Source organism: Lampris incognitus, chromosome 13, assembly GCF_029633865.1.
Source record: "Lampris incognitus isolate fLamInc1 chromosome 13, fLamInc1.hap2, whole genome shotgun sequence".
NCBI lineage: Eukaryota > Metazoa > Chordata > Actinopteri > Lampriformes > Lampridae > Lampris > Lampris incognitus.
In genome coordinates this window covers 37,362,034-37,389,698 of record NC_079223.1, presented here as the reverse complement: position 1 = coordinate 37,389,698, position 27,665 = coordinate 37,362,034, and the positions used below count along the sequence as shown (strand labels likewise).

Here is a 27,665-nt window from a genome sequence, read left to right as displayed (position 1 = left end):
CCCATTACAAATCATATAAATCTAATGTCAAAGAAGTTCATGTAGATTACAAAATACAGTACATGAAGATGTGTTTAAAATGCGGTTCCTTGTTTACTGAATTTCCTTGCAACCTTGAGCTAACACGATGAATCTAACATCCTTTCTGACAACTCATCATTCTCATTTGGAGTTTTTAAGCTCTCATCCTCATTGTCTGTTTTGGCACCACTCAGTATTTTTGGTGACTGCTGCGCTTTCACCTTAAACACGTCCCACTTCTCGGGAAGCATGCCATTGTTGAAGAGATGTGCAGCCAGGTAGGAGAATGACAAGATGGCGACTATGGAGGACAGCATGCAGATGGTCCTGATGGGAGAGCGCTGAACATAAACACCGTCCACCAGAATGCACCCTGGGAAGCGGAGGAGAGCCGGTAACCCTAGCAACGGCTCGCCGCTCAACAGTCTCAGCAGTGTGCCGACCAAACAGCCCATGATGGCGCCGTAACCGTTAGAGACGCTAAAGAAGAGGACGCAGACCAGCTGCGGTAGCATCAAGGTGTAAGTGAGGTCTGAGCGCAGCATCCAGATCATCAGAACACTGTTATCCAGGAAGGTGAGAGACGTTCCGGCCAAGCCCACCAGGACCACCGAGGCACGGATCACCCACTGGATCTCCTGATCTGACGCCTGGAGGATAGATGGGATGAGGGGAGAAAGATCAGAGAGATCCCGAGACTGAAGGAGAGAAGGATCCTATGAGATCTTCCCATTTCAGGGAAAATCCAGTTAAAGATATTAAGTCTGACCTCAAACTGAGACATTCCCGTTTGTACAAACTGCGACACTGTGTTCTGACAAAATGATAGCTAGCATGCTGCGAAAAGTTCCATGTGAAGTATTTCAGAGGTTATTAGGGGTCTTTAGGGCTGGACATTAATTCAGAATTATTGTTCATCTTCTGTCCGTGGTACTGATTCGAAAGGAAATTTGGACATTTTTATATTGTGATACACAATTTTGTTGTCTAAATGAATGATAACAAGAATCTTTTACCTAAAATTTCTCACAAAATCAGGTCTGAAATATTTGAGGCAGTTTTATTTGATAACTAGCTTTGGATCGATATAATTTACAAAACCAAACAGTTCAATGTAATGAACCTCAGTTGGATTCTTAAACATGGCATTTTTGCATTTGCAGATATTGTGATATATAAGTCCTTAAATACTTGTTGATGAAATAGTGGTGCTGGTTTGCAGAAGTTGTTTGAGAGAGCGAATATAATCCCAGTCGCTGAGATCTGGGTGCTCCTCTTTAGCTTTGAGCTAGCTCTACCCACCTCGGCACTCCTCCAAACCCCTCAGAGCCTCCTCAGACTATCCTTGGAACTTGGAGGAGGAGCGCTGAGGTGGGCGGGGCTATCTCTGAGCTCAGAAGAGAGGTCAGTGGTTGGCAAGTACGATTGTAAACTCACTGGGATGGAGTGATGTATTTTTAGAAAAAATGAGTCATGACTGAAAGCGATTAGTTTTCTTTTTCAGATGGGTACACAACATCAACATGGATGACAGTGTTGCACCCTTCAAGGAAATCAACCACTACTTCTAACATTATCTCTCCTCTCACTCTCTACGTATGTATATTATATTACATACATTTTGTAGGAACAATGCTCCATTAGCAGCTATAATACTTAGTAGTCTTCTGTGTGTCTCTGAAACACTACCAAAACTGTGCGATAAAGTGTTCGCCAGTAATGTCACCGGTCCGTGAATGTGTAAACTACACTGTGGAAGAGTCGGGTGTGGACCAGCTGTCCTGAGTTAGGACAGCTGGTTCACACCCCACGCTGCCACATACACTTACTTCCTGTTTTTCCACTGCCTTTGGTGGGCTTCAGATAGGCTACATCATCTACGAAAATGCGAATAACACCGCTAGCGGTTGGTGTGAATGTCATACTGCATGCCATACAATGACAGTGAAAAGTATTTCCTGCAAAAGAGGGGTTTCATCAACAACTGAACTCTCACAATGTATTGGTGACCCAGCGGGCTGATGAATGAGGCATCAGCCCCTGGAGTTGGGGATTGTGGGTTCAAGTGTGGTTTGGCAACCTGACTGCTCAGGACTGCAGACTGCTGCAAAGGACTGTAAAGACAGCAGCAAAAATCATTGGCATGGAACTACCACAACTTCATAATATTTACACCACTCGCTGCAAAAGGAAAGCCCAAAACATCATTAAAGACACCAGCCACCCCGCTCATGTTGTGTTCTCGCTCCTTCCATCTAAAAAAACGTCACCAGAGCATCAAATCGCACACCACCCGTCTCAGTAATAGTTTCTTTCCACAGGCAGTCAGGTTGCTGAATAGCTGATGCACCAATATGTCCCTTACATTGTTGTGTTGTACTGTATAATGTGTATATAATGTATGAATTCATTGTGGACATAGTTGATGTAGGTCTGTAAAGTTGTCGTTTTTTTTGGGGGGGGGTCCCTTTGTGTTCAGGCAGAAAGAGCCAGAGCACAAGAATTTCATTGTATTCTAATAAACATGACAATAAAGTTGATATTGAAATTGATGAAGTCCTAGTGGGGATGAAATTTTGGGGAACGTTTCCCTCCTTTGACCCTATTTCTATATCTCTACATTTACTTCTTCCAAATCCATCTTTCTTTCTCTCATTACTCTCCAATATCTATCTAAAAGTCAATCTTTTCATTCTCCTCCACCACACCTGGGTCCTCAGGATGTTCTTGTAGATGCTGGAGGAGAAGATGGAGGCTGCGGAAAGCAGGGCAGAGTCAGTCGATGACATCACGGCGGCAGCCACGGCCCCAATACCAATGATAGAGATATAGTGCGGGGTGAGGTACTGAAGGATGATGGGCAGAACCAAACCGGTTTCTCCACGGTCGTACGGAGACGGAGAACCGTAGGAGGTCAGGTTCCAGTCTGAAATACAGGTAGACGAGACAGACAGACAGGCAGAGAGAAAACCACAAAGAAAGTAAAATAAATAAAAGGCCAGTCAGATAGATGACAGAGGAACAGACAGATGTGCAAAGGGACAGAGAGAGGCACACAGATCAAATATAACATAAAAAGAGTAACAGACAGTCCAATTTTAAACATAATCCTTTAAATTCAAACAAGCTCAGATCAAGTCAAGTCAGTTTTCAATGGCTGAGGCATTTGACTTGGTACATTGCTCTTAGTTACACAACATGCACATATACGTAGCAAGAGAAGATTAAATAAGGTTCAGTGTCAAAAACTAAAACATAAGTATAAAAAGTATGTGGTAAAAAATGTGATTCATCTTCACTTATTCTACCCAGTTCTCTTAAAACCTTCAAAGTCCAAAGAAGTTTTATTCTATTCTGCACTTTTCTGTTTTGTTTTCTGTCCCTTCTTGTTCTGTCCTATTCCATTCTACTCTTCCCTCCCCTTTTCTTTTCTCTTCCTTTCTTTTCTCTTCTGTCCTGTTCTGCTCTGTTGTGTTGTATGAACTCTGGGTACAGTGCCTGTCGATGCAGCAACGGCTCCGAGAAGAATGGGAGGGATTCCAAATGTGGGAACGATGAATGCCGCGGCGAAGCAGGTGATCTTGGCTGTGTCAGAGGAGGAGGCTGACAGGGTCCTCTGATGGAAGTTCTGTAGACCCAGGTTACCCAAACCCTTAGATTCAGGATGAGATAAGCATAGAAACATTGGTGGATATGACACAGAAGCTGACGATGGCTGGGTTAACGTGAAAAAAGGTGGTGATATCCACGCCACCTGACATACTGTAATATGTTAACACGTGATGCTAGTTAGTTGTGCTAACTAGCAGGTGGGCTTCCTGTCAGCGATAATTTGCAGATGTAGAATTTGCTGCAGTAAAAAAGGTCCCTTTTTTAATCCCACATTTTTCAATCCCTGACATCATTAAACTTTATTACGCACCAATGTAAAGTTTTGTTAATTTTGTCTTTATGTATGCTCAATTGTCCAGGTAAGAAATCACAGAAAATGGAATCAGTTCATCTGGACACAACGTTTATTGAGAGAGAAACATTTAATCACTCATTTCAGTGACCTCTTCAGTCTCAGCTGACTGCAGGTATCCTCACCCTTATAAACAAAACAGTGGCATAACAACCGAAAACAAGATCGGTTTCATATGCAAATTGCCATGAGCATCAACTAGAGTTACAAGGGCCATATGCACAGAGGATTTGGGAATGGCTGCAATCACAGCATTGTAAGATGGCGACAGATGTACTCTTATCCTATCTGGGCATCTGTCAAAGCCAGGAAGACGTGGAAGACAGGAAGACGATCCACCACGAACAGTGCACCAGCCGATCGAAGAGAGGAGGAGGTCAATAGCTGCATAAGCGTGAACCAGTGGTGATTTCGTATGTGGTGAGAGTGTCGGAGCAGTTGAGACGTGTTATTTTCCTAAATTGCTTTCAAATCCCAAAACACACTGCGCCAGAAATTGGTGCACCCCAAGGATCGGAAGGATTGGTCCCCCAGCACAAACAGAGCAATATAGCGTACGCTGTTAAGTGCTGGGAGGATTGCCGTGACTTGTACATTGGGGAAACTAAACAGATGCTGGCCAAGAGGATGGCACAACAGAAGAGCTAACACCCAGTCTACACCCATCTACAGGCCAGTGGCCAGTCTTTCAAAGAGGCCATGTATGTGAAGAGGGAACGACCATCCCTGAACCGAGAGGGGGGGCTAAGTATATCTGTTGCCATTTTACAATGCTGTGATTGCAACCATTCCCAAATCCTCTGTGAATAGTACACACGGCCATTGAAACTCTAGTTAATGCTCACGGCAATTTCTATATGAAACTGATCATTGGTTTTGGTCATTATGCAACTGTATTGTTTATAAGGGTGGGGATACCTGCAGTCAGTTTAGACTGAAGAGGTCACTTAGATGAGTGATGAAACGTTTCTGTCAATAAATGTTGTATCCAGATGAACTGATTACACTTGCTGTGATCTTGTGAATGTTCTTATGTCTCCATGAAATGGGATGACAGTAAAACCATAGAAAGCAGAAAATTACTATAGTGTTTCCTGGTTTTTTTTCATCACATTACTGTACGAGCACTGTAGCCATGTACTACAGCATAGTACTAAACACAGTAGGAACATATTCTACACTATGGAAATAATAGAAATACTAATGTAGGGTAATGTGACAAAAACAAGAAATACTGCTAGTTTTAGGGTTTGCATGGTAAATTGACAAAAATACCAGAAGAATACTATATACATTTTCGTGGTTTTACTTAAGTACATTTTTGTACAGGTAAGACAGTGCACTCCTAAAAAGTAACCATTTATTTTCTCACTTAGATTAATATTTAAACTCTCACAGTGCACTCGATTTAGTTTCACTCCTGTGATTTTTTTCCCCTCAAAATACTCAGTTCACCAGTCAACAGCAAATTACGAAAAGTAAACTTTACGGTTTAACAGATAAAAGAACATATTTATAAATTCTTAGGAGGAACGGTTTAGAATATAATGATCCTGAAAAGACAGATGTTGTATAAATTGGCTGAACAAAAGACGATTAATTTTACCCTAAGGCACAGTATGTTAAATCGGTGAGAAAGCTTCATAATCTTCAATGCTTTTTGTTTGTGTTCCGCTTGTCTGTTCTTAATTCTGTTCTGTTGTGATGACTTGTTTGTTGAGAGCAAGCCCAACAAGATTTCAGCCGCTCCACCTGACATTAACTGAGCAACCTTCTGGACAAAATGTACGAGGACAGACCTTTCTGATGTGGTTATGACCAGATTTTGATGCTTGTCACCTTACCAGCAATAAAAAATTATCGATCCACCTCCAAACTCTGCCTGCCTCCAGCGTACCAACCCAGGGGGCCTGGAAGGTGCTGTTGAAGGCCGTCTTGGTGATGTCAGAGGAAGCGGGGTTCATCAACGCATAGGGGACACACAGCCACTGGGGAGTACAAAAAGGTCCTTAGTAAAATAAAGCTGGATGTGTATTAGCATACTTTTTTTAAAAATCTTAACTGATTTTGAAAAATGCAGAACATCACAAGCAAAACAGTGTAATTTGCACAGATGTTTGATCACTCTGTCGTGCTGTAAATGCGTAGACGCGAGATGGGCGAGCAAAGACCAGGTACAGGTCCTGACATCAGTGGATGTATTAAGAATCCGCAGGTAATCCCAGTCATACCATTAATTAGATGATACCCCGTGTTTGCCACAATCCTCTCGTGCGAACGCATTCATGGCAGAGCGACCAAACATCTGGGCCATCTGTCACAATGTGTGTGATGTAGTGGGTTTCTAAAATTGTTTGGGACACCACAAGGCTTCCAGAGTGAACCCATTTTCAGGTGAACAGGATGACATTTTACCATAGTCGTCTGCCACTGTTAGCATCTGGTGGAGATTAGGCTAACACCAGTTCAACACGTCATCAAAGGGATGCAGGATTAAGCGTGGAGGACAATTTAAAGCAGCCTATTTGTATCATACTATTAGCCCCATGGGGCATCAGATGTCGGAACACGAGCTTCTTTTAAGAGTATCTTAAAAACACATGTTTTATCAAGAACTGTTGGCTTGGTTGCTCCATCCTGAAGGGTTTGGTTTTTGGTGCCATTTGTCTGTTTCAGTCTGTCTGTCCACAACTTTACAGAATAAAATATGCAGCAAATGACATGAGATTTTCAGTGAAGGACAGCAATGGTCCTTAGATGACTTCGATTTAATTTTGGAGGGAGCTTGATGAAGGTCATGGACCCGGTCATGAAAAAGGCAAAAAGCATTTAATTGAAAACTGACACACAGATGTTTGACTTTCTGTTTCGAGGATTTATTCCTATCCATTGCTGTCGTAAAAAACATGTTGTTCAGAGGCAGGTTTGCTGTGACTGTAACTAGCAACTTGTATTGCTATATTTTAAACTTGGTTATTCTTTAGTACTATTTTTATTGAAAGAGTGGCCACTGGCCTGTAGATGGTGTAGACTGCAGAGTCCTGGCCTGACGTGTTAGCTCTTCTGTGTTGTGCCATTCTTTTGGCCAGCATCTGTTTAGTTTCCCCGAGGTACAAGTCATGCCAATCCTCCTGGCCAAGAAACGTTGTGTCCAGATGAACTGATTCAACCTTCTTTGATTTTATTTTCTTTGGATTTCCCCCCCCCTTTTTTTCCTCCCCGATTGTATCCATCCAATTACCCCACTCTTCTGAGTCGTCCCGGTCGCTAACCCACCCCCTCTGCCAATCCGCGGAGGGCTGCATGTCTCCTCTGATACATGTGGAGTCGCCAGCCGCTTCTTTTCACCTGACAGTGAGGCATTTTGCCAGGGGGACGTAGCACATGGGAGGATCATGCTATTCCCTCCCCCCCAAACAGGTGCCCCGGCTGACCAGAGGAGGCGCTAGCGCGGCGACCAGGAAATATACCCACACCCGGCTTCCCACCCGCAGACACAGCCAATTGTGTCTGTAGGGACACGTAACCAAGCTGGAGGTAACAGGGGGATTCGAACCAGTGATCCTTGTGTTGGTAGGCAATGGAATAGACTGCCACACCACCTGGACGCCCCCTTCTTTGATTTTCTTACCTGGATTATTTGAGCATGCATTGAGACATTATTATAACAAGTCTGTTTTTAGAAGAGGAAGAAAGCGGGACAACTCACCAAGCTGACGAATATGAGAATGAGCTGTATGATGTCTGTGTAGGCCACAGAGTAAAGCCCTCCCAGCAGGGTGTAGATAATGGCTACTGCAGCAGAGATCCAGATGCTTACGGTGTAGGGTAAATCCAGGATCACACTCATGGTAACACCTAAAAAGCACGAATGCGAGAGAAGTTGTGTGCTTTGCTAATACATGTGTGCAACATGCAACTAGGCACATGTCTGCAAGCATACAAATAAAAATGTGAATATTAGTCATTTAAGCTTGTGCTTTTAATCACGAGTGACTGACAGTGCAACACATAAGTTTGAATTTCCACACTCGCAAACATTCACACATGCACGCACTTATCTATGTCTCACACACATGTACAAATGCTTGTGCATAAAAAACGGGCTCTCTCTCACTGTCTCTATCTCACTCACACACACACACACACACACACACACACGCACACACGCATGCACGCACGCACACACTCCACTGATGCTGTGTCATTTCAGATCCAGATTTTACATGACCAACACAAAGACCCTTTGGAGGTATGACTGAAGTCTGAACACAGTTCAACTGCTTTTTCTTTGTGAGTTTTAGGTGGAACAATTTTCTTTTTACGTCATCAAGACTGTTAACCCCCACTTGCCCTGTTATTTCCTTCTCAGATATTTTGTCTGGGGCAGTAAATGCTGCTGCTAACACTGGTGGTTAAAATGTGCTAGGACGTCGTAGACGGCTCAGCACAACGTCAAACTCTGAGGCTGAAAAGCTCTTATTTTTCTGTCTGCTCCTCTGTTGGACTGGAAATCTTCCTAATCCCTTATATGGCTCTCACTTTATGGTAATCTGGTGGACCATGAACGCTTGTTTCAGTTGTGAGAACTTGGTATTATTGAACATACGCCAGTGAATACAAATAAAATCTGTACTCCCAGGCATCTTGCAAATCCGAAGAGAAAATTTAGATCAGATATATGTGAGAAAGTACACGCACGTTTGATAAAACTTTGTCAAATGAGGCCTATCATCAAGCATTTATGTTCTTTAAACTGCACCGGCAGGTCCTGTTTCTGTATTCAGGGATTTTTTGGCACCCATCAAATGGTCTCACAGAAAACATGTACGATAACTTTCCTATGCTTGCATTTTGAAAGGCATCTCATTGCTTCCACATGGGATATTGTGTACGGCGAAATGAGCATGTGTGAGATTGTGATGTGCCAGTGGGAACCAAGTCCCTATGGGCTGCATGACGCCGTGTTTCCCTCAGTACATTTACTACTGTCAGGAATTACATATTACGGGGGCATCCGGGTAGCATAGCGGTCTATTCCGTTGCCTACCAACACGGGGATCGGCGGTCCGAATCCCCGTGTTACCTCCAGCTTGGTCGGGCGTCCCTACAGACACAATTGGCCGTGTCTGCGGGTGGGAAGCCGGATGTGGGTGTGTGTCCTGGTCGCTGCACTAGTGCCTCCTCTGGTCGGTCGGTCGGGGTGCCTGTTCGGGGGGGGAGGGGGAACTGGGGGGGACTAGCGTGATTTTCCCATGCGCTACGTCCCCCTGGCGAAACGCCTCACTGTCAGGTGAAAAGAAGCGGCTGGTGACTCCACATGTATGGGAGGAGGCATGTGGTAGTCTGCAGCCCTCCCCGGATCGGCAGAGGGGGTGGAACAGTGACCGGGACGGCTCGGAAGAGTGGGGTAATTGGACGGGTACAATTTGGGAGAAAAAAGACATTGCACATTACTTGCTAAACATTCTTTGCAAGCAAATCCATCAAGGTAACCAAATTTGTATTTTCAGCCATAACACACACCCTCAACATCGTCACAAAGCCACTTTGTCCTTAGTTTGGTCTGGCTCTTACAAGGCAACACCAGGTCTTGTTTATTTAATACACGGCAACACTGTCCGTTTGCATCGTCCTGTTCCTGTTTTTAAACACATTTTCATTGTTTCTCTCATCATCTGTTGCGTTTTGCTTCACTAAGCATCGGTATCTCTCTTGCTTTTGACAAACGCTATAAAGATAGGAGATAAAAATACTGCAAAACTGGGACGATTGAAAGGTTATTTTAAGCTTCCACTGAGGAATTATATTTGCTACCAGGCATTACTTTATTTAGAAAAGTTGGTGACAGCCGAGGGTGAAGAAGTGGTGTATACACTTCTCAAGTGTTAAAGTGTGTGTGTAAAGCATGGAAGAGCTGAAGAAAAGTGTGTATGCTCTGTTTACTTCCAAACGTCCTTCAAGATTTCGCTAAGGGATTTAGTTTTCCAGATAAATAGCTGTGGTTTCCTACTCTAGTTTTCCAAGGCCATAATTCCTGCCAAAGTCAGGATTACTTCCAACAGGTGTAAAAGTAGTTGAAAGTATGACTTAACAATACCGTCTTTCTTAGTAGGCCCATTCTCCAATAAGGTCACACGGGGTCAAAGAAGTCTTTTTGAGACGAAGTTTTGTTTTCCAACTCCTTAAAATTCCAGATCAACGCTGTGCACCTACTGGACATCATCCCAGCTCCATGCCTGTGCTAACTTTCTGGATCTCGCCATATTTTTTGAGGAAAACCACCCACCTCGTACTCCAAAGCACACAGTGAGAATCATTTGGGGGGAAATTAATGGAAAGCTCTTGTGAACGGATCAGACTGACTCGCACTACAACGCTATTTCCATCTTGCATTAAAACGTGTTGTGGGTGGCGTAATAGCGATTCATTTCAAGTTGAAGTTCAAGCTTATTGTCAAAACACAGCCAGTACATTTCCAATGCAAAGCTTGTGGCCTGGACCCCCCCCCCCCACCCCACCCCCAGAAGTGCAATACACACATAAAAACAAAGTGCTGAGTGGCTTACAATAGGGAACAACAAAATCCATGATTAAATATGAGTCAGTCAATGCCCCCGGGTGGTACCGGGTATCGTAATCAGACCGCTCCAACAACAAATTGACTCAAGTTGACACAGTGTAAAACGGCCCTGTTTTTCCAAGCGACGCACGCCATCTTTTCTGCACGTCCCAGATGAGTTAAAAAGTTGGCCGCTGCATTCAGGGGGTGCAGAGCAAAAGTGTAATTCAGGCCCGCACGACATGTCTGACCTTCACGTCCAGTTGGAGGTTTGGAATAAGGCTCGCCCGCTCACAGAACAGACACATCCATCACAGCTTTAGAGGTCGGAGCCAAGGAAACTGCGTAAGCCTGGCCTGATGCAGCAGAAATGAACACCATAACAGCAGTGATGGAGTATCACAATATTTGAGGTGTCTTTGAGGCCACATCTGCTGATATATCAAAATGTGAGGGTTTAAATTCATGCAAGGAAGGCCCGTTAACTAGGTTGAAGCGTTTTGCGTCAAAAGGTGTTTGGCTTCTCGCGGCCGGATTTGGCTAAAGATCTCGATGCGATGTCTAGTGCTCTTCGTTGTCAACTGTAGAACCTCGAGACACGTTTGACACCGACGAGGGCAAACAAACCACAGCTCCCTATTCGGAGGGTCATCTTAAAGATGTGCACATCCTGTGTAAATATAAACCATAAACTGCCAAGTGTATATTCACAATTCGCTTGACCCGTTTGGTCCCCCGGGAAGCTTCAGGCTAATATAAGCACTGTTATGCTTATCGTAGATATCATATGTCGCAGATGCACATGCACCACACGGTCAAAAATACATATGTTTTGAATGTGCATACACAAACACTGACCCACATTGATGAACACAAATGGATCTTGAAAGCCAGGATTTGCACCTTTATGGGGAGGGCTGTTAGCCCAGTCTCAAAACATATTAAGTCAAGTCAATTCTATTTGTATAGCCCAATATCACAAATTACAAATTTGCCTAAAGGGGATTTATAGCAAGTCAGGTCAATTTTATTTTTATAGCCCAATATCACAAATTACAAATTTGCCTTAAGGGGATTTATAGCAAAACAACATCCTGTCCTTAGATCCTCGTATCGGATAAGGAACAACCCCCTTAAAAAAAAAAAACCTTTAACAGGGAGAAAAAAATAGGAAGAAACCTCAGAGAGAGCAACAGAGGAGGGATCTCTCTTCCAAGATGGATAACGTGCAATGGATGTTGCGTTCACACAATTTACAGAATACAACATTAAAAGAGGATAACAGAATTATAATGGAAGTATAAAATATATGAAGAATATGACGAGCAGGATGCCAAGCAGTGTCCAGATGCCACCGGAACAGCCACATGACCAGCATCACCGTGTAAAAAGAAAAAAGATTATATATATATATATATATATATATATATATATATATATATATAAATTACTCCAGTGGTTCATACTGCAGCTAATGCGGTTGTCATTCCTCAGTGGAGAATGATATCCTGTTAAACTCACGCACAATTTACAAATGCATTCTGCAGGTGCACTCTCAACCTGAAAAATCCATGTTTTGACTACTTTTGAGTGCAGTCTGCACAGTGTGTGCCACAACTGCACTGGAGAACTCGTTGTTAAGTGACATAAGGTGCTGTGTGTGTGTGTGTGTGTGTGTGTGTGTGTGCCCATTTTCCACAATGAGTATGTTGCTTAAAAGTGTAAAGTAGGCAAGCAAAAAGACAGATGACAATAAATAGAAAAATAAAATAAATTCAAAAATATTTAAACAAAAACAAAAGATTTGTCCATCTTGGGAGAGAGATCTCTCCTCTGTCGCTCTCCCTGAGCTTTCTTCCTATTTTTTTCTCTCTGTTAAAGGTTTTTTTTTTTTTTTAGGGAGTTGTTCCTTATACGATGCGAGGGTCTAAGGACAGGATGTTGTGTTGCTGTAAAGCCCTCCTGAGGCAAATTTGTAATTTGTGATATTGGGCTATACAAATAAAATCAAATTGACTTGACACTGATGTCCGGGGGGTTTTACTAATATTTGCAGGGTTAACTGATACCTGTGGCTAGTGAAGTTGTCAAACAAATTGAAATCACTCTAATTGCCATTGTTAGCCTGAGGTTAGCATTACTCTTGTTAAAGTTTTTTTTTTTTTGCATAAGTATTGCAAGACTGGGCAAGTAGAGCGACTCCAGTTGTACACAGGGATGTGGAGTAGCAAAGTAAAAATACTTCATTATAGCACTTACGTATTTTTTGGATATGTCTGTACTTTATCAGAGTGTTTAAATGTTTGGTGATTTTTTTACTTTTACCCCCGCAACTCTGGGAACAGGATAAGCGGTTTGGATAACGGATGGACGGATTTTACTTTTACGTCACCATATTTTCCATGTAAAATGTCTGCTTTTATTCTTGCATCATTTTCCTCAACATCTTTGTTCATTACAAAATCTGTGTGTGTGTGTGTGTGTAGACAATTTTTACTGTCATGTGAACGATATCAAGTAAATAATTCAATCGATAATCGTGCTCAGTAAATGGGCAGTCTAAGCAGGTGCTTATTTGGGTGAATTAAAGGATACTCCTGGCTTAATGGCTAATATTCTTAACTAATGTAACTTACTGTAATGAGTTCATGTAAGTCCTTACTCTCAAGCTGGGCCGAGTTTCATTTCTGTAGCTCTTACAGCAAATGACCGAGAGGACCCCAACAGGAAGAGAACTGACGAGGCAGAGTCCCTCCATGTTATCTCAGGCATGTCCGAGAGCGGCAGCTACAACAGCACCATCACGATACCGGCATGCGTGTGTGTGTTTGTGTGTGTGTGTGTGTGTGTGTGTGTGTGTGTGTGTGTGTGTGTGTGTGTGTGTGTGTGTGTGTGTTAAATGGTGAACACTAGCTAAATGTGGGTGTATGAGAGAGTAACATTGCAGATTCACAAGGTCAATCACAACTGGAAAGATAGGTTTCCATTATGGGAGGTTTTCCCACAGCATAAAGCTCAGAATAATTACAATGATATTGATAATAATCATAATGCGGCTGTTGTTCATATTTCTGGAGAACGTCCACTTTCACTCCAGCTTAAAGTCTGGGTACTTTCAATCCTTGCCTGTACATATTTAAACGGTACAGTTTAGAAATGTCCCTCCTTTCTGCTGTAATGTGTCACACATATTGATAGTCACTCTCATGACTGAATTTTGTTGTCAGCCCCAAAAACAAAGTGCATTTCTGGCAGGAGCAAGTCGTGGTCTCATTACTAATGGAGATAATTCAGCAGAGAGCCGAGATCAACAGCTGCTCAACTGTCAGCTAGGGTCAGCATACCAGGATTGTATGGATCACACATACACATGCAGACACACTCATACACACACGGAGGCAAACGTGTACATGTACCGACCCAAAAACACACGTACGCACGCACACACACACACCTGCCAAAACTCACTTGCCAAAGCTGAACACACACATTGAACACACATACTCCCCAACGGATGGACATACACACACACACACACACACACACACACACACACACACACACACACACACACACACACACACACACACACACACACACACACACACACACACACACACACACACAATATGCAGAACAGACAATGATTAATGGGCACTAACTCACACTCAATGCACAACTCAATGCACAATCACACAAAGTGCCCATACATACGATATAACCCCAACCCCCTTCTGCATACTCTCTCTCTCCCTCACACACACACATACACACACTCCAGGATACACACACACACACACACACACACGCACACACACTCCAGGATACACAAAGTGGTGCGGTCGATGATAGCCACATTCTTACCTAATCCTATGAGTGTTCCTGTCACCCACATAATCTCTGATACCAGTGAAGCCAGTGACAGGGTAGCAGCCGCTACTCTACCGTACTTGATCTGGAAAGGGTCCATCATGGTCACATACTTCCTGTCTCTCATCGGCTGGGCGAAGAACAGCCCACCTAAAAGCACGAAGGAGGGGAACAAAGTTACATTTGTGCTTTGTTAGACAACACTTTAGCATGTCGTAAAATTTTCTTTAGCTGTGTCACTTCTGGAAATGTATCATCAGTTTGAAAAAAAAAATAACAGGCCATCATCACCTTCTAGTTGACCCCTATTAATACTTATAGCTTCTCTTCTTTTATTGGCCGCTACTGAGGTTTTGCTTTTGAATGTGAGAATACTCCATCATAGGTAACGTGCTCCTGCGACTTTCAGTAAGGTTTTCGTGCCTGTTTTTCGCAAAAGGAAAACCAAATTTTAAATCACTAATTTCACAGAGCTACATATTGTCTTCAAGTCTGTCCCCTAGACAGCCATTACCTGACCAAATCTGCTGTTTTTAAAGGGTAATACCGTAAATTCAATACCATATTTTGACATTCAATATAAAATCAAGAATATATTAACGAGATTTTTTGCAGGAGCCCCGCTCCACAAAAACACCAGAGGTATGTAGGTATCAGCGACAGACCTGCACCTCGACACATCACTTAGAGACATTTCAACAAGACATACACAGTGATCCCCTCCACTGGTTATTCAGGGTTTTTTTAAATGCAAGGTTTGCATCGGAGCCGGTGATTCAGTGGGAACTGTAGGAGCTCAAGATGGGAATACCGAAAGTCACCGTAACAGCAATAATTAACAACTTTAATATCCCCCCAACTGACCATAATGTCTCACCAGGACTCTTTTACAATAGCGGTGACCTTTTTGTCACCCAAAGTTTCAGCATCAATGAAATGACCTTTCACAGCTGTCACAGTGTGATGCATGATAGCAACAGATTTCAGAGCCTCCTCATTTTTCACTTTAGCCTGTGTCACCATCCAATTCTCTGTTTAACTGGAACAACAAAGGTGGTATTGCCAAATTTAGGAGCCGCAGGGGGGATATAATCTGAATCATGGGATAATAATAGGAACTAAAGGTTTGTCCTCACAAAAAAAAAAAGAAAAAAAAAGGGGGGCATCAGGAGTGAAACTTTAGTTCACATTGACCTAACATCTTTCAGTAAGATTATATACGATACCTGAAAGAGAATTAATTAAGGTGCCATTTCCCAGTGATTTTATAGATGGGTGGATTAGCGAACGGGCCTACCAGGTCCAGGGGCCCCTAAGCCAGAGTCTCTGTGTGAAGTCGCTGTTATTAACTTTACATTTCTTGTCACATAATCAAAGGGCTTAGTCATTCATGTCAAGAACAGAGCCCCAAAAGTCCTACTTGAAAACTGACTGCAGGTGAATGTATATCTTAGTGTCTCAGTTAACATGCTGTTGGTGTTAATTGTGTGTATGTGTGCTGTAAATCCTATTGAGGTACAGCTGGGGGGGGGGGCTTTACGTGTCCATGCCCAAGGGTCCATTGTATCACATAATCTGCCTATGATTATATTGTTCAGGTTCACCATGGGGTATAAGTATTAGTTGCACACAGTTGTTTGGGAGATGTTTTGCAGTTCGGGAGGGGGGGGGGTGCACTGTTGCCGGGTCAGATCTTAGTGGGACGGGGCTATGTGCAGGGGGAGACGACCTGTGAGTTCGACAAGATCGATAATGGTGGTCTGTACGGCGTGGCTGTGGCCGACAACAGCCGAGAATAAAGGCAATGTTCAGTTGTGTGTTCTGTAATGGCGATGAACGCTACAATATATTACACTTTCCATACCCAAATACCACACACAGCTCATCAATAAATCATCAGGGATTCCTCTACCACATATACAATATTTGAGATATAAACTAGGGATGAACGATGTTGGATTTTTGCTGATACTCCATATGCTGATATTTTCAAACTCATTTTGGCCGACTGTCAATACCACTACGGACACATCTTTCTTCTTTTTTTTTTTCATTTCATTGAAGAGAACGCCAAATCACTCTCCTTAACGGGAATCAACCAATCAATAAATCAATTACTCTAACTGTGATGGCCTACTTGTAGAAACAGACACGGGGCCTTTTACAAATGTAGACATTCACTCACATGAAAAATAAGGAAATCATTTCAAATTAGACTACATGTAAAACATGCCACATTTATCTTTTTAAGTAGCATTTTCAAATGAAAATGTAAATCTCATCCTACTTGAACAGGTTTGTATGATGCTTCCCTGAGACCGTACTGACAAAGTCGTTGACATAGTACAGAATAACACATTGTTCAATGAATTTGTTGTTAAGGGCTTTCACCTTTGGGTGCTTACGACTATATTTCTCAGCGTCATCAAATGACTGAAGTGGAGGCTGCCAACAAGGTTTTCACTGGCGCCGTTTTTTCTTGCCAACTTTTCAGAAACTCTTCGTGGTGTTCAGGACGACGGCTCTTAAGATGAATAATTAAACTGGTAGTGTTACAGGAGTGTGGTTTTACCCTTCCTCGCATCACTGGTGCTTTACAAGCATTGCAAATAGCAATTTTGTTATCTGTTTCAGATACTTCCAAGTACTTCCACACAGCTGACATGCTGACGTGTTGCTGGCACTCATAATAAACATTCAGCATCGTTGCGTGTGCATAGTTAAAACATTGCCTCATCGGCCAGGCACATCGGCAGACATTTTCATATCTGCCGATAACTAACTTTTAAAATTTTTATCGGACGATATCGATGTCGTGCCGATATCACCGTGCATCCATAATATAAATGTATGAAGGGAACATGTTTCCTCGAGCTGAACCAATATCATAACGATTGTCTTAATGATTGGAGCAAAGGGGGGCAGAAAAAGAAGCTGATCCCAAAAAAGTATTTTCAGTTTAAGTTTATAATCATCACAGGAAACGTTTTTCTTCAACCTATAGTGAGTTTTAAATCTTTTCTGTTTAAACTTTTTTTTCTTTTACTTTGCTTTATCTTCTCATTTTAATGATTTTAATCCATGCTCTGTTTTACTCAAACCTATAACCTCATATCCTGCTTTTCTCTTTTGCCATATTTCTATTATCTATTTTTGCAACCTCACTTGCTCTTATGTGAAGCATATTGCAGTACATATTACTGCGCAAAATATGCTTTATAGATGTCTTGATGCACGCTCAATAATCCATGTATGAAAATCAAAGAAGGTTGAATCAGTTCATCTGGATACAACATTTACTGACAGACTGTCAATAAACGTTGTATCCAGATGAACTGATTCAACCTTCTTTAATGTGCTTATAGAGTTTGACTGTTGTAATTGATCAACATCCGACTAATTTCACATAGCCTTTATTTTCCAACTGCCATGCCAGTTATCTATATATATCTAAATACATTTCTACACATCATCCAAAACAAAATAGGACAAGGGCAGTTGCATCTGGTTCGGTTTGTTGGTTGATATATGCTCCAGAAAAGAGTACAGAAGGGTAGAGCCAAAAAAAACAAAAAAACAAAAAAAAAATGGCTAGAAGAATATGGACTGCAGCATTGTGCCTTTGTCAAGGAACGTGCGGTCTAAAAATATCTGCTGCCTCTGTTTTTTAATCTGGCTAATACCGCCAACGGTTCCTATAGTTACAGTAGAAAACGTGAAAACAGGGCCGAAGTAAGGCTGCAGGCCTGCTGGGCTGTAATACCTCCAAGTAAAAAAGAGTGAGAGACTCTGGAATTCTTGACATTTCACACTCGTGTGGAAAAAAAAACACGCCGATGCCAATGTACATTCATCCGGGTGTTAAAGGATAATGCCTTGTTTCTCATGTGATTTTCATGTGAAACTGGAATGAATTGTTTGGTCCTCTGGTAATCTCCAAAGATTACACCCGCTGCTCATGCTAATGTCAATGGGGTTGGGGGGCGGGGGGTGTTCAATGTTCTACACCTCTTGGTAAAAGAGCCTTACATAAACAACACTTTGTTTTACACAAAATGAGGAATCTTTTGTCTGAAGACTGAAACCAGAGAAGCAACATGTATAAAATATAGTTTCACCTGATTTATGGACCACCTTCCAATAGAAATGAATCAGAAACATCCTGTCGGCATCTATGAATTGGTGGACTGACTACTATGTCTGTATGATGTGTGGTCTACTCGCAATGATAAATGTTAAGTTGTTATTCACAGCCAGCTGTGTATTGGGAATTTCCAATGACCAAATTTGTGATGTTTGCCTTTTGGGAAATTTCACTTTTAAAAACACCTTACTGAGATAATCAAAGACGCAAACCAATAATCCGTTTCATATGGAAACTGTCGTGATCAATAACTAGAGTTACAATGGCCATGTCTGCTATTCACAGAGGATTTCGGAATAGTTGCAATTACAGCACTGTAAGATGGCGACAGATGTACTCTTAGCCCCCCCCCCCGGTTCAGAGATGCTCGATCCCTCTTCACATAGATGGTCTCTTTGACTCCGCATTCAAACCAGCATTCCTCCCTATCAAGGATGTGCACATCCTCATCATAGTCATATGCTTATTTGCATATGAAACTCATCGTTGGTTTTGGTTGTTATGCAACTGTATTGTTTATAAGGGTGGGGATACCTGCAGTCAGTTTAGACTGAAGCGGTCACTTAGATGAGTGATGACACATTTGTCAATAACCGTTCCATCCAGATGAACTGATTCAGCTTTCTTACCTGTATTATTGAGCATGCATAAAGACACTTACTCAAATGAGTGTATATGGTTTTCAATTTGAATGGTGCCCTAGCAGCATTAGCACCATGCACAACCCATTGAGCTACACAGGACCACCTGGGTTTACATGCAGTATATAAGAAAAACATCTTACCGATGATGAAGCACATGGTAGCAGCTATTGGCATTACAGCCCAGATTAGACCCATAGATGGGTTGTATACTGCCTCTGCTGTGCCCACGATGAAGCCGCCGCCAACCCATGTAGCTGCATGAAGGAAACAAAAAAACAACAACATATATACAAGTTTATTTTACACAACACACACACACACACACACACACACACACGGTGTCTCTCTTTCAAACACACATATATGCACATACCAACATATCATGCTGGTATGCCTAAATTATGTGTATTTTCTTAAACTATTTTTGTGTAACGATCAAAAGGACACATTGTGTTATCTTCTACAACACACATTTTGTTTACCAGAATCAAGTTGACACATATAAAGCGTTTCTATTATGTTTCTGTGCACACAAGGTAATATTTTGAGTGCACAAACCACAGAGATTTTCTGCATGTCAATAAACCAAATCTTGTAGAGAAATTTATTGGCATACAAAATAATCATTCATTCTGAGCAGACAAAAATCAGTGTCTTACGAAAAGAAAAAGAAGTTTATGTGCATGTCTGCTGTTATCCACAGAGTTGTCTGGCATGCTGCTCTGTTTGCTCTCAACATGCACAGCATTACAGTGAAGAGGAGGTCATTTCTGATCGGCTGGCTTGATCAAGGACCACTTGATCAAGATGGAACAGACAGAAGAAGAAGCTAAAGATACTTTGTCCTGAATGAAGGCTAAGCCATGCTGAAAATGGCCACTAGGGGCATTCAAAGTGTTAGACGAATTTCACAAAATCACAAAACATTGCAACACTGTAATGATCATCATATATAGTTTAGCACATGGCGATATGGGAAAAATATGATATCGTGACATTTTCTGACATTTTCTCAATTGACAACATGTATCGCTGTTGAAGTTATGAAAAGTACAACATGATTAGTGTGCCACTTCACATCCAAACTACGAAGAAATTACTGGCCACAAAGGAAATTAGAGCCTGGCCTTACTGCCAAACCCTATTGACAAAATCATTGAGCATTGTCCTAATTTAAGAAATTTGGATAACTTGATTCTGACAAGCTTTAAACCCATGGACACCTTTTGTCTGTGTGCAGTCTAGCTGGATAGCCTAGCTTAGCTCAAATGCCGGACATCTACCAGGATCATTAGCAGCTCCTCTCAGAAAAAAAAAATATTTTTTTGATCATTTTAGCAAGTATATGTAAAATACTAAAAATTAGATATAGTTTTGAACTATTTTTCCATAACACACATATTTGTCATCTTCTGCCATAGAAAAGGAAGGATATACGTATTACAGGAAAAAATGGTTCAGAACTATATTCTAACTGTTGGCAAAACTTTTTTTGTGACAAAACCAATTTCTGGCAAAACCTAACAAATGCAATCGCGAGATAACTGGTATCACAATGGTGGTCAACAACGTTCTCTATTGACCCGAGTTTAGATGATCAGGTTCTGATAAATCCCTGCACACGTGTACATACATTTGCAGCAAGCAGCTAATCCCATTAAACATGAAGAGATCTCAAGCGACTTTGTTTCTTAGCAGAGGAGCAAGAAATAATTACGTGGAAATATGAAGAATATGTCGCAGCAAAAAGCTGCTGCTAAGACCAGACAGGAGTACTGGAAGAAAATTGCTGACTGAGGTTAGGTTTAGTTATTACTGCCTTATTGTTTAATTATAAGTGATCACAATTATTGGATATACATATATTATTCACTTGCAACATTTATAATGTAATGAATCTTAACAAATGGTTTGTAGGCTAAGATAACATTTCTTTGTTGTACTTTAGCTGCAAACCTATTGGTGTGAAGCGATCTTAGATACAGATCAAAACTAAAAACAAAGATAGTTTGCATACTGTAAAATAAAATAAGGACTGCTATGATTTGCAACAAGCGGAAAATAAAATGAACTGAAAGATACTCTCTGCTGGCAGAGAATATCTTTCAGCAGGGGAGTTGACCCTCTTCAATAATGAGGGGCGGTGTATCATGGTGAGGGTCCAGGGAGACATGTACTCTGACCCTGCTGCTGGCAGCTCCAAGCAAACCTCTTGGTTACAGGGTATTTTCATGTGTGTTTGTGCTTTACAACCGTGATACAAGTACATATGCCTGAGAGTGTTTCATTTGCAATTTTGAAGGACATTCTGATACTGTTGGAACCAGCATAAACAATCATGAGGCCTCACACAGAGATAGTAGATATCCAAAAAAAGCAGTGTACAGGAATCGAAACCTTTCATAGATTATGTTAATATACATCATCATGGTTTGGTCTTAGGGAGAAGACAGTGATAGGTAGACATTGTGAGCTCAGTGTGTTGCAGAGGTAATTCCATCCTTTTGGCTTTGCCATGGCAGAGATTTGTGTGTGAACACATACTGCCAAAGGAAGCGATTGCCTCCCTCACTCCTACAGTATGTCTATTATAGGAAGATTCACTGCCTCTTCAACCTTTGAAGCTGTGGCCTCTACCTCCACATTTAGAAGACAAGCAAATACAGTAAAACATTAACTTCTATACAGGGTAATCACCACACATTCATGTGTATATACAAGCCCATTTATTTAAGGTGTTTGATGTCCTAAAATGTAATTTTAAGCAGTACTTTATTTTCTCAGAAATAGACTGTCAGGGCACTGTACAAATGGACCTAGACTGCAAGCTTAATGAGCTCGAATGAAGAAACCCAAACTGGAACTGTATTTGTGGGAATATGAAAAGAATGTAGGCTTAGCCATATGCCTATTAGATTTCATGTTTTTTCTCTAAATAATGTTTTGTAATGCACTGACATGACCCTTTTGCTCTTTCTCACTCTAGCAGTGAGAAAAGCAAACATTTTCATCTCACAATTTCCTTTTATTGTATTTTTTTTCATGTGGCAAAAATGCGTGGTAATGGTATCTCTTACAGCTCTGGCAGCTGACTGGACCAAGAGCTGTTAATGATCCGAGATCCTGAACTTAACCTGCCCTGGATCACGGTAGGTGTGCAGTATGAGTTCCCATGTCAATGCAACCCAGTAGAAACTGATCCACGATTGTCAAGACAGAAAATCCAGGGTTAGGTCAAACCAACATAGATTTGAAGTTAGCTAGCAACAAAAGCTTCATGAGACAGGCCCCAGAGGACCGATGAATGGGAATGCCTTACAGAACATTCCTGCAACTAGAAAGAAAATGTTCTGAGAACATTTAAAAAAGGTTACACTGAAACATTTGTTCTTATAACATGAAAGGAGAGTTAGGGGAACATCCAGCTTGTGTGACAATGGTTGACTATACCATACTATACTATACTATACTGCCAAAGCTAGTTAGGTGGCTTTGTCTTTGAATCATGTCGTTAATGCTACCCTGCCGTGTTTTCTGGTTTGCTTAAGGGATGAAAGGGAATAGCTGTTGGCTAAATTTTGGCAATTTTGCGAGCTCATTGTAATGATTTAATTTTCTACAAATGCACACTGAATAGCTGTTCTAGCTTGTAAACATGCCGAATGCATACATGGCACAAACGAGAGCGTTTTCCCCCCCCTCAGGAGTGCTGTGCTAGATAACCAATTGGATAAGACAGACAGACAGACAGACAAACAAACAGACAGCGATAGTTTGTTTGTTGTCCTCAAGAGAGGAACTTCTTTTTCACAGTTGCTGCTGGTACATGCATACTGTCAGGCAAATAACCCAATAAGTCAGACTTTACAATACATTGACACATGAACTAAAACAGACATAGCACAGTTCATAAGACATTACACTGTACACGTGACAGACATAGAGATTACAGAGACAATCTATGTCATGTTTGTATGACGTTAGCTCATTTTTATTCATTTAAATATGGTAAATGGCTTGAAGTTTAATAAAACAGAGCAATGATGGGCAAATACTGTCAGCATTTGTTCCATTAGTCTAGCAAAAAGTGATAGTTGATATAACTTTGTAGAAACTGCCTATGCAAAATTGGGTATGTGCTTTACCATGGCAGCGCCACAAATTAAGCTTTTTTAAGCAATGCTGGACAACAAGCAGCTATTTCAGCAATTATTAGGTCTAGATCCGTACGGGAGATAATATACTGTCGTGTAGAAGTTTATTTGAAACAAATATTTTGGGTCTACTTTAATGCCAGAGCCACTCATGAAGATGACAATGAAGCCTGTGTCACGCCAACAAATTATCTTAACAGCTGGGACCACTTGAGTTGAATACATGACTATTTCTGTACTGTTCTGTTCAGTCCTGGCCATCAAGTTGAATGAAAGTATTGCCAACAGATAAGAGAGAAATGCATGTGTATGGTGTTTGTTTGTCACTAGTTTTTATCATTAGTTGTTCACTGAACTGTAAGTTCGACCGTCCGTTCTTGTCATCAATGATATATTGGCATCTACACTTACGCAACAAATGGAGGCCTCATCAAAACAAATCCTGTTCTAGATGCAAAAGAGGTCTCCAAATGTGTACAATATGCTGCAGAAGTCTTTGGGCCCTATTTAGATGATCTATAGTGCACGGCACGGGTGGAGAAGTGATTTTACAAGTGTGGGGGTTCTAGGGGTGGGACTTGAGCACCGCAACCCCCTGCCTTTGGCCCCTGTTCCAGTCTCCACAACATGGTAAATCAAATTGAATGCCATGCATTTCTACATTTTCTTCACCACCATATGCAAATACCATTGAGCTCAAAATGTACATTGGAGACCCACTCTGTAGTATTAAGCAGTATTAGTTTTCCGTTTCCTTCCAAAGCAAAGACCTAGGAACCCCATGTCATTATAACTCCACTTACATGACTACTTGACTTGAAAAAGGAATCAATCTTCTTCTGCCTTTTCCTTTAGTGCATTTCCTCTTATCTTGCATAGCAAAAAGAACAATGATAATGTTGAACAATGTCAAACTCATTTTATGTTGCTAGCAAATTATCACTAATGCCAGCAAATACTATCAAGCTAGCCAACATTGGTCTGCTACAGACTGCTAGCCTACTAATTAGCAGCTTGCTGAGACAAAACACATTATAAACCGAGGGTGCAAGAGATGTCCCCAAAGGAGGGGGGCATTCAGATTATAACTTGCTATCCAGCTGTCAAAATGCTATCTAGCTAAATAATATCCACTACCATTAGCTTGCATTAAGTTTGCTTGCCACCTGGCTTGCATTACTGGAGGGCTGTTCAATCAATCTAACTTGACCAATAGGTTAACATGTATGGGGAGCTCAGTTTTGTTTCATCAATGACTACCTCAGGAAAAAGTTGAGGGGGGGGGTCATATTTCTGCTAAAGTTTGGGTGTCGCAACACTAACACCCATGGCTGGGATGCACATGGCGCATGGTCTAAAGCGCATACCTCAATTGAATTTATGGTGTGTCCAAATCCACTTTTGCTAGTTTAATGACACATAAGCTGGGCACAAAGGGGTTCTTAATTAATCATAGGTATCTTTTGGGTGTAACATGAAATAAACCAATCAGTGTCATCTCCCATTCCCTTTAAAAGCCAGGTGCACTTGCACCTTGGTGCATTGCTATTTAAGTGGCAAATTGGGCAAGTTGAAGAAATGAACGGTTTCTTCAACTTCATCTTCAGCTGAGGAAACAGAGCTCATGTGTAAAGTGAAAGCGCAGACCGGCTAGGGGAGCAGCGGGAATCCACCAAAGCTCCCTGAGGTGAAGCAGGCTTGGGAGGAGGTAGCAGTGAGCAGGTCCTCTTTTTCTGGCATCACCAGAATGCACAAATGGAAATGGTCAAATGAACAAAAGTGTGATATCAGAGGAGAAAGCAATACAGCTTCTGTAGTGCTTCAAGGATTTGATCCCACTGACTCGAACAGGTTTTGACTTTTTGTGTCATTCAGCCTGATCCCTTATCATTTGATACACTCTTCAGCAGTGCCAGGTGATGGTGGGCTGGATGCAACTGATCGCTAATCCACAATAAGGCCCCAGTCATGTGAAAAGAGTTTGGAGATGGTGCTATCATCTGCACATCATCTAGGAAACGACTTGTCGAAGTTATTGCAGTGGTCTTGTAGTGCAATGAGGATTGTGAGTAGTGTGGAAAATATTATCATGATAATCATATAGGGAATATGAGCTGTTTAATCATGTGAAATATGTATTATATCAAAACAAAATTAGCTTTTGAATAATAATCCCTCAAATATTTCAGGGCTAATGATGTAAGAAATCGTAGATACAGATTCTTGTAATCATTAATTTAGACAAGATTGTATATCACAATATGGCAATATCCAAATTTCATCCTGATACACCACTGAAGTACAATGAATGATAATATTGAATTGCCCAGTTCTAACTCTAAGTAGCTTGCAAAACCTTGTAGAAATATATAAGATCTGTGGCATGATTAATTACATCTTAGTGATTAGCTCCTGGAGAAATTGCAAACTATTCATGGTGAGTTAAGCATCTTAAGCACTGTACAAGTTGTACACATGGTTACTGTGTGTGGACACTGGAAATTGTTCAGATACCAGTATGAGAAGGAAGAATTTCTCATAAAAGTCTTATTTGATATATGCTTTCTTTCTCATAGAGGAAAAAAAAAAGAAAGAAGAAATTGTCAGTAAAAATTATCTTGGAGGTATGATGCAGCTGGTGTATCGTCATGCTTCAAGGGGGTAAAATGTTCCTAAAACTCAAGTATAACATTGTCTCAATTACCGTGGGGCAGCAATGGACAAGTATTTGGCACGTTGTACTTTGTATTACAATATTATGGGTACTGTGACGTTTCAAGGTACAGTCGTCGAACTGGAGGACAAAATCTGTTGCAACGTCTTCATGGTGATGACTTGCCAATGTGGAAGAACTATTCTGGTGACTTGTATCTGGACAATGTAAAGATGAATATCTCCATGTAATGACGACTGTCTTTTGGAGATTCCTACTCATAGGAAAATATAATACGTACATTTTTAACACACAAACGTAGGCTACATATAAAGTCTGCTGAAGGCCTTCAATGCAGTGGCTGTGTTATAAACGACACGGGACGCCTGGCCCTTCTGGCCCTTCGCTGGAAACGTTTGCGTGTAAGAAATTGGCACAATTTCAGTGTTCTATTCAACATATGTTTTAGGAGTGTGCATGAAGACACAGCTATGAACTCACACGCACGCGTATGACGGCATATACACACACAAGCACACAGACACTTGATAAGGCACACAAAGAGACATATGGAAATGCTTATACAGACACGCGCGCGCACACACAGACACAACACACGTGTGCATGCGAACACGAGAACACGTTCGTGCACACACGTAACACAAGTCGGAGGGTGCTCCGACTTAACTTGCACCTGCTTGTAACATGATAACGAAATAGCAAACCGCCTGCCTGATGTTATTTTAATAGGAAATCAAAACCAATTGGAAAAAAAGAAGAATATATCTGCTCAAAATGAATCGCGATGCGTCCGCTGTCGCCCGCCGTGCACTGAAAAAGGATCGAGGAGAAAAATCACTTTTGATGCGCTGCAGGATTAGCTATATTATGACTGCGAGGGATTGCTCAAGTAGCTACGCTCGACAGACGATCACGAATTGCACCTCACATTGTCAGCCCCGCATGCGGGGGAAAAAATACCTGGTCCCAGTATTTTAAACGTTCATCGCGTTTCGTACCCACCGGCTCCCCCCCCCCCATTTAACTTCTTTTCCATTTCGTTAAACCTACCGGTCATGGTGAAGATTCCCACCACCAGGTTGATGCCTCGGTTTCCCAGCAAGGCCATCTCCGTTTTATCTCCCTGCCTCTTCTTTGCCTCCTTTTGGGATTTAAACGAGGCCCAGATGCCGGTTCCGAGAACCAGCAGGTAGAAGAATACCATCACTATTACCCCGGGGATGTTGAGAGCCATGGCTAACGCCGACTTTCAGGCTGTCCTTCCCAAACGCAGTACTGATTTACCGCCTGACCGTGACTGACAGCTCAGTTTGTTGAATGGTCGGACCACATAGACCTCCCTGCATGCATTTCAAGGTTAGATGACAGAGTACCGCGGGTGTGCCGGCAGGAAGATAAGACTGTACATTAGGTGACGTTTTTTTTGCCAGGTCCTATTGTTTTCAAGTAGGCAACTGGGGGAGGTAACATTTAATATAATACAGCGCAATCAACGGTTTCAACTCGGTACGTCGACGCCTGGCACCGGGCCAATGGAGGCTGATAAACAGTAGTAGCGATTGTACCCAGAAAAAGTGCATGGCGGAATGTAACGAGATCCTCAGGAACTGGACACTGGGCCCGTTGATGAAA

The 27,665-nt window shown here is 41.8% G+C and overlaps 1 protein-coding gene across 1 annotated transcript; it reads right to left on the bottom strand.

The window, feature by feature from the left end:
* Positions 1-78: 78 nt before the first annotated feature.
* LOC130123002 (high-affinity choline transporter 1-like) lies at positions 79-27,380 on the bottom strand. Its single transcript, XM_056292106.1, has 8 exons — positions 27,084-27,380; positions 19,346-19,459; positions 14,412-14,567; positions 7,695-7,843; positions 5,830-5,973; positions 3,520-3,673; positions 2,730-2,947; positions 79-671 (listed from the first exon to the last, which is right to left on the bottom strand). Exons 1-8 carry the CDS (start codon positions 27,265-27,267, stop codon positions 120-122), a joined length of 1,671 nt encoding a protein of 556 aa, XP_056148081.1. The 5' UTR covers positions 27,268-27,380; the 3' UTR covers positions 79-119.
* Positions 27,381-27,665: the final 285 nt, after the last annotated feature.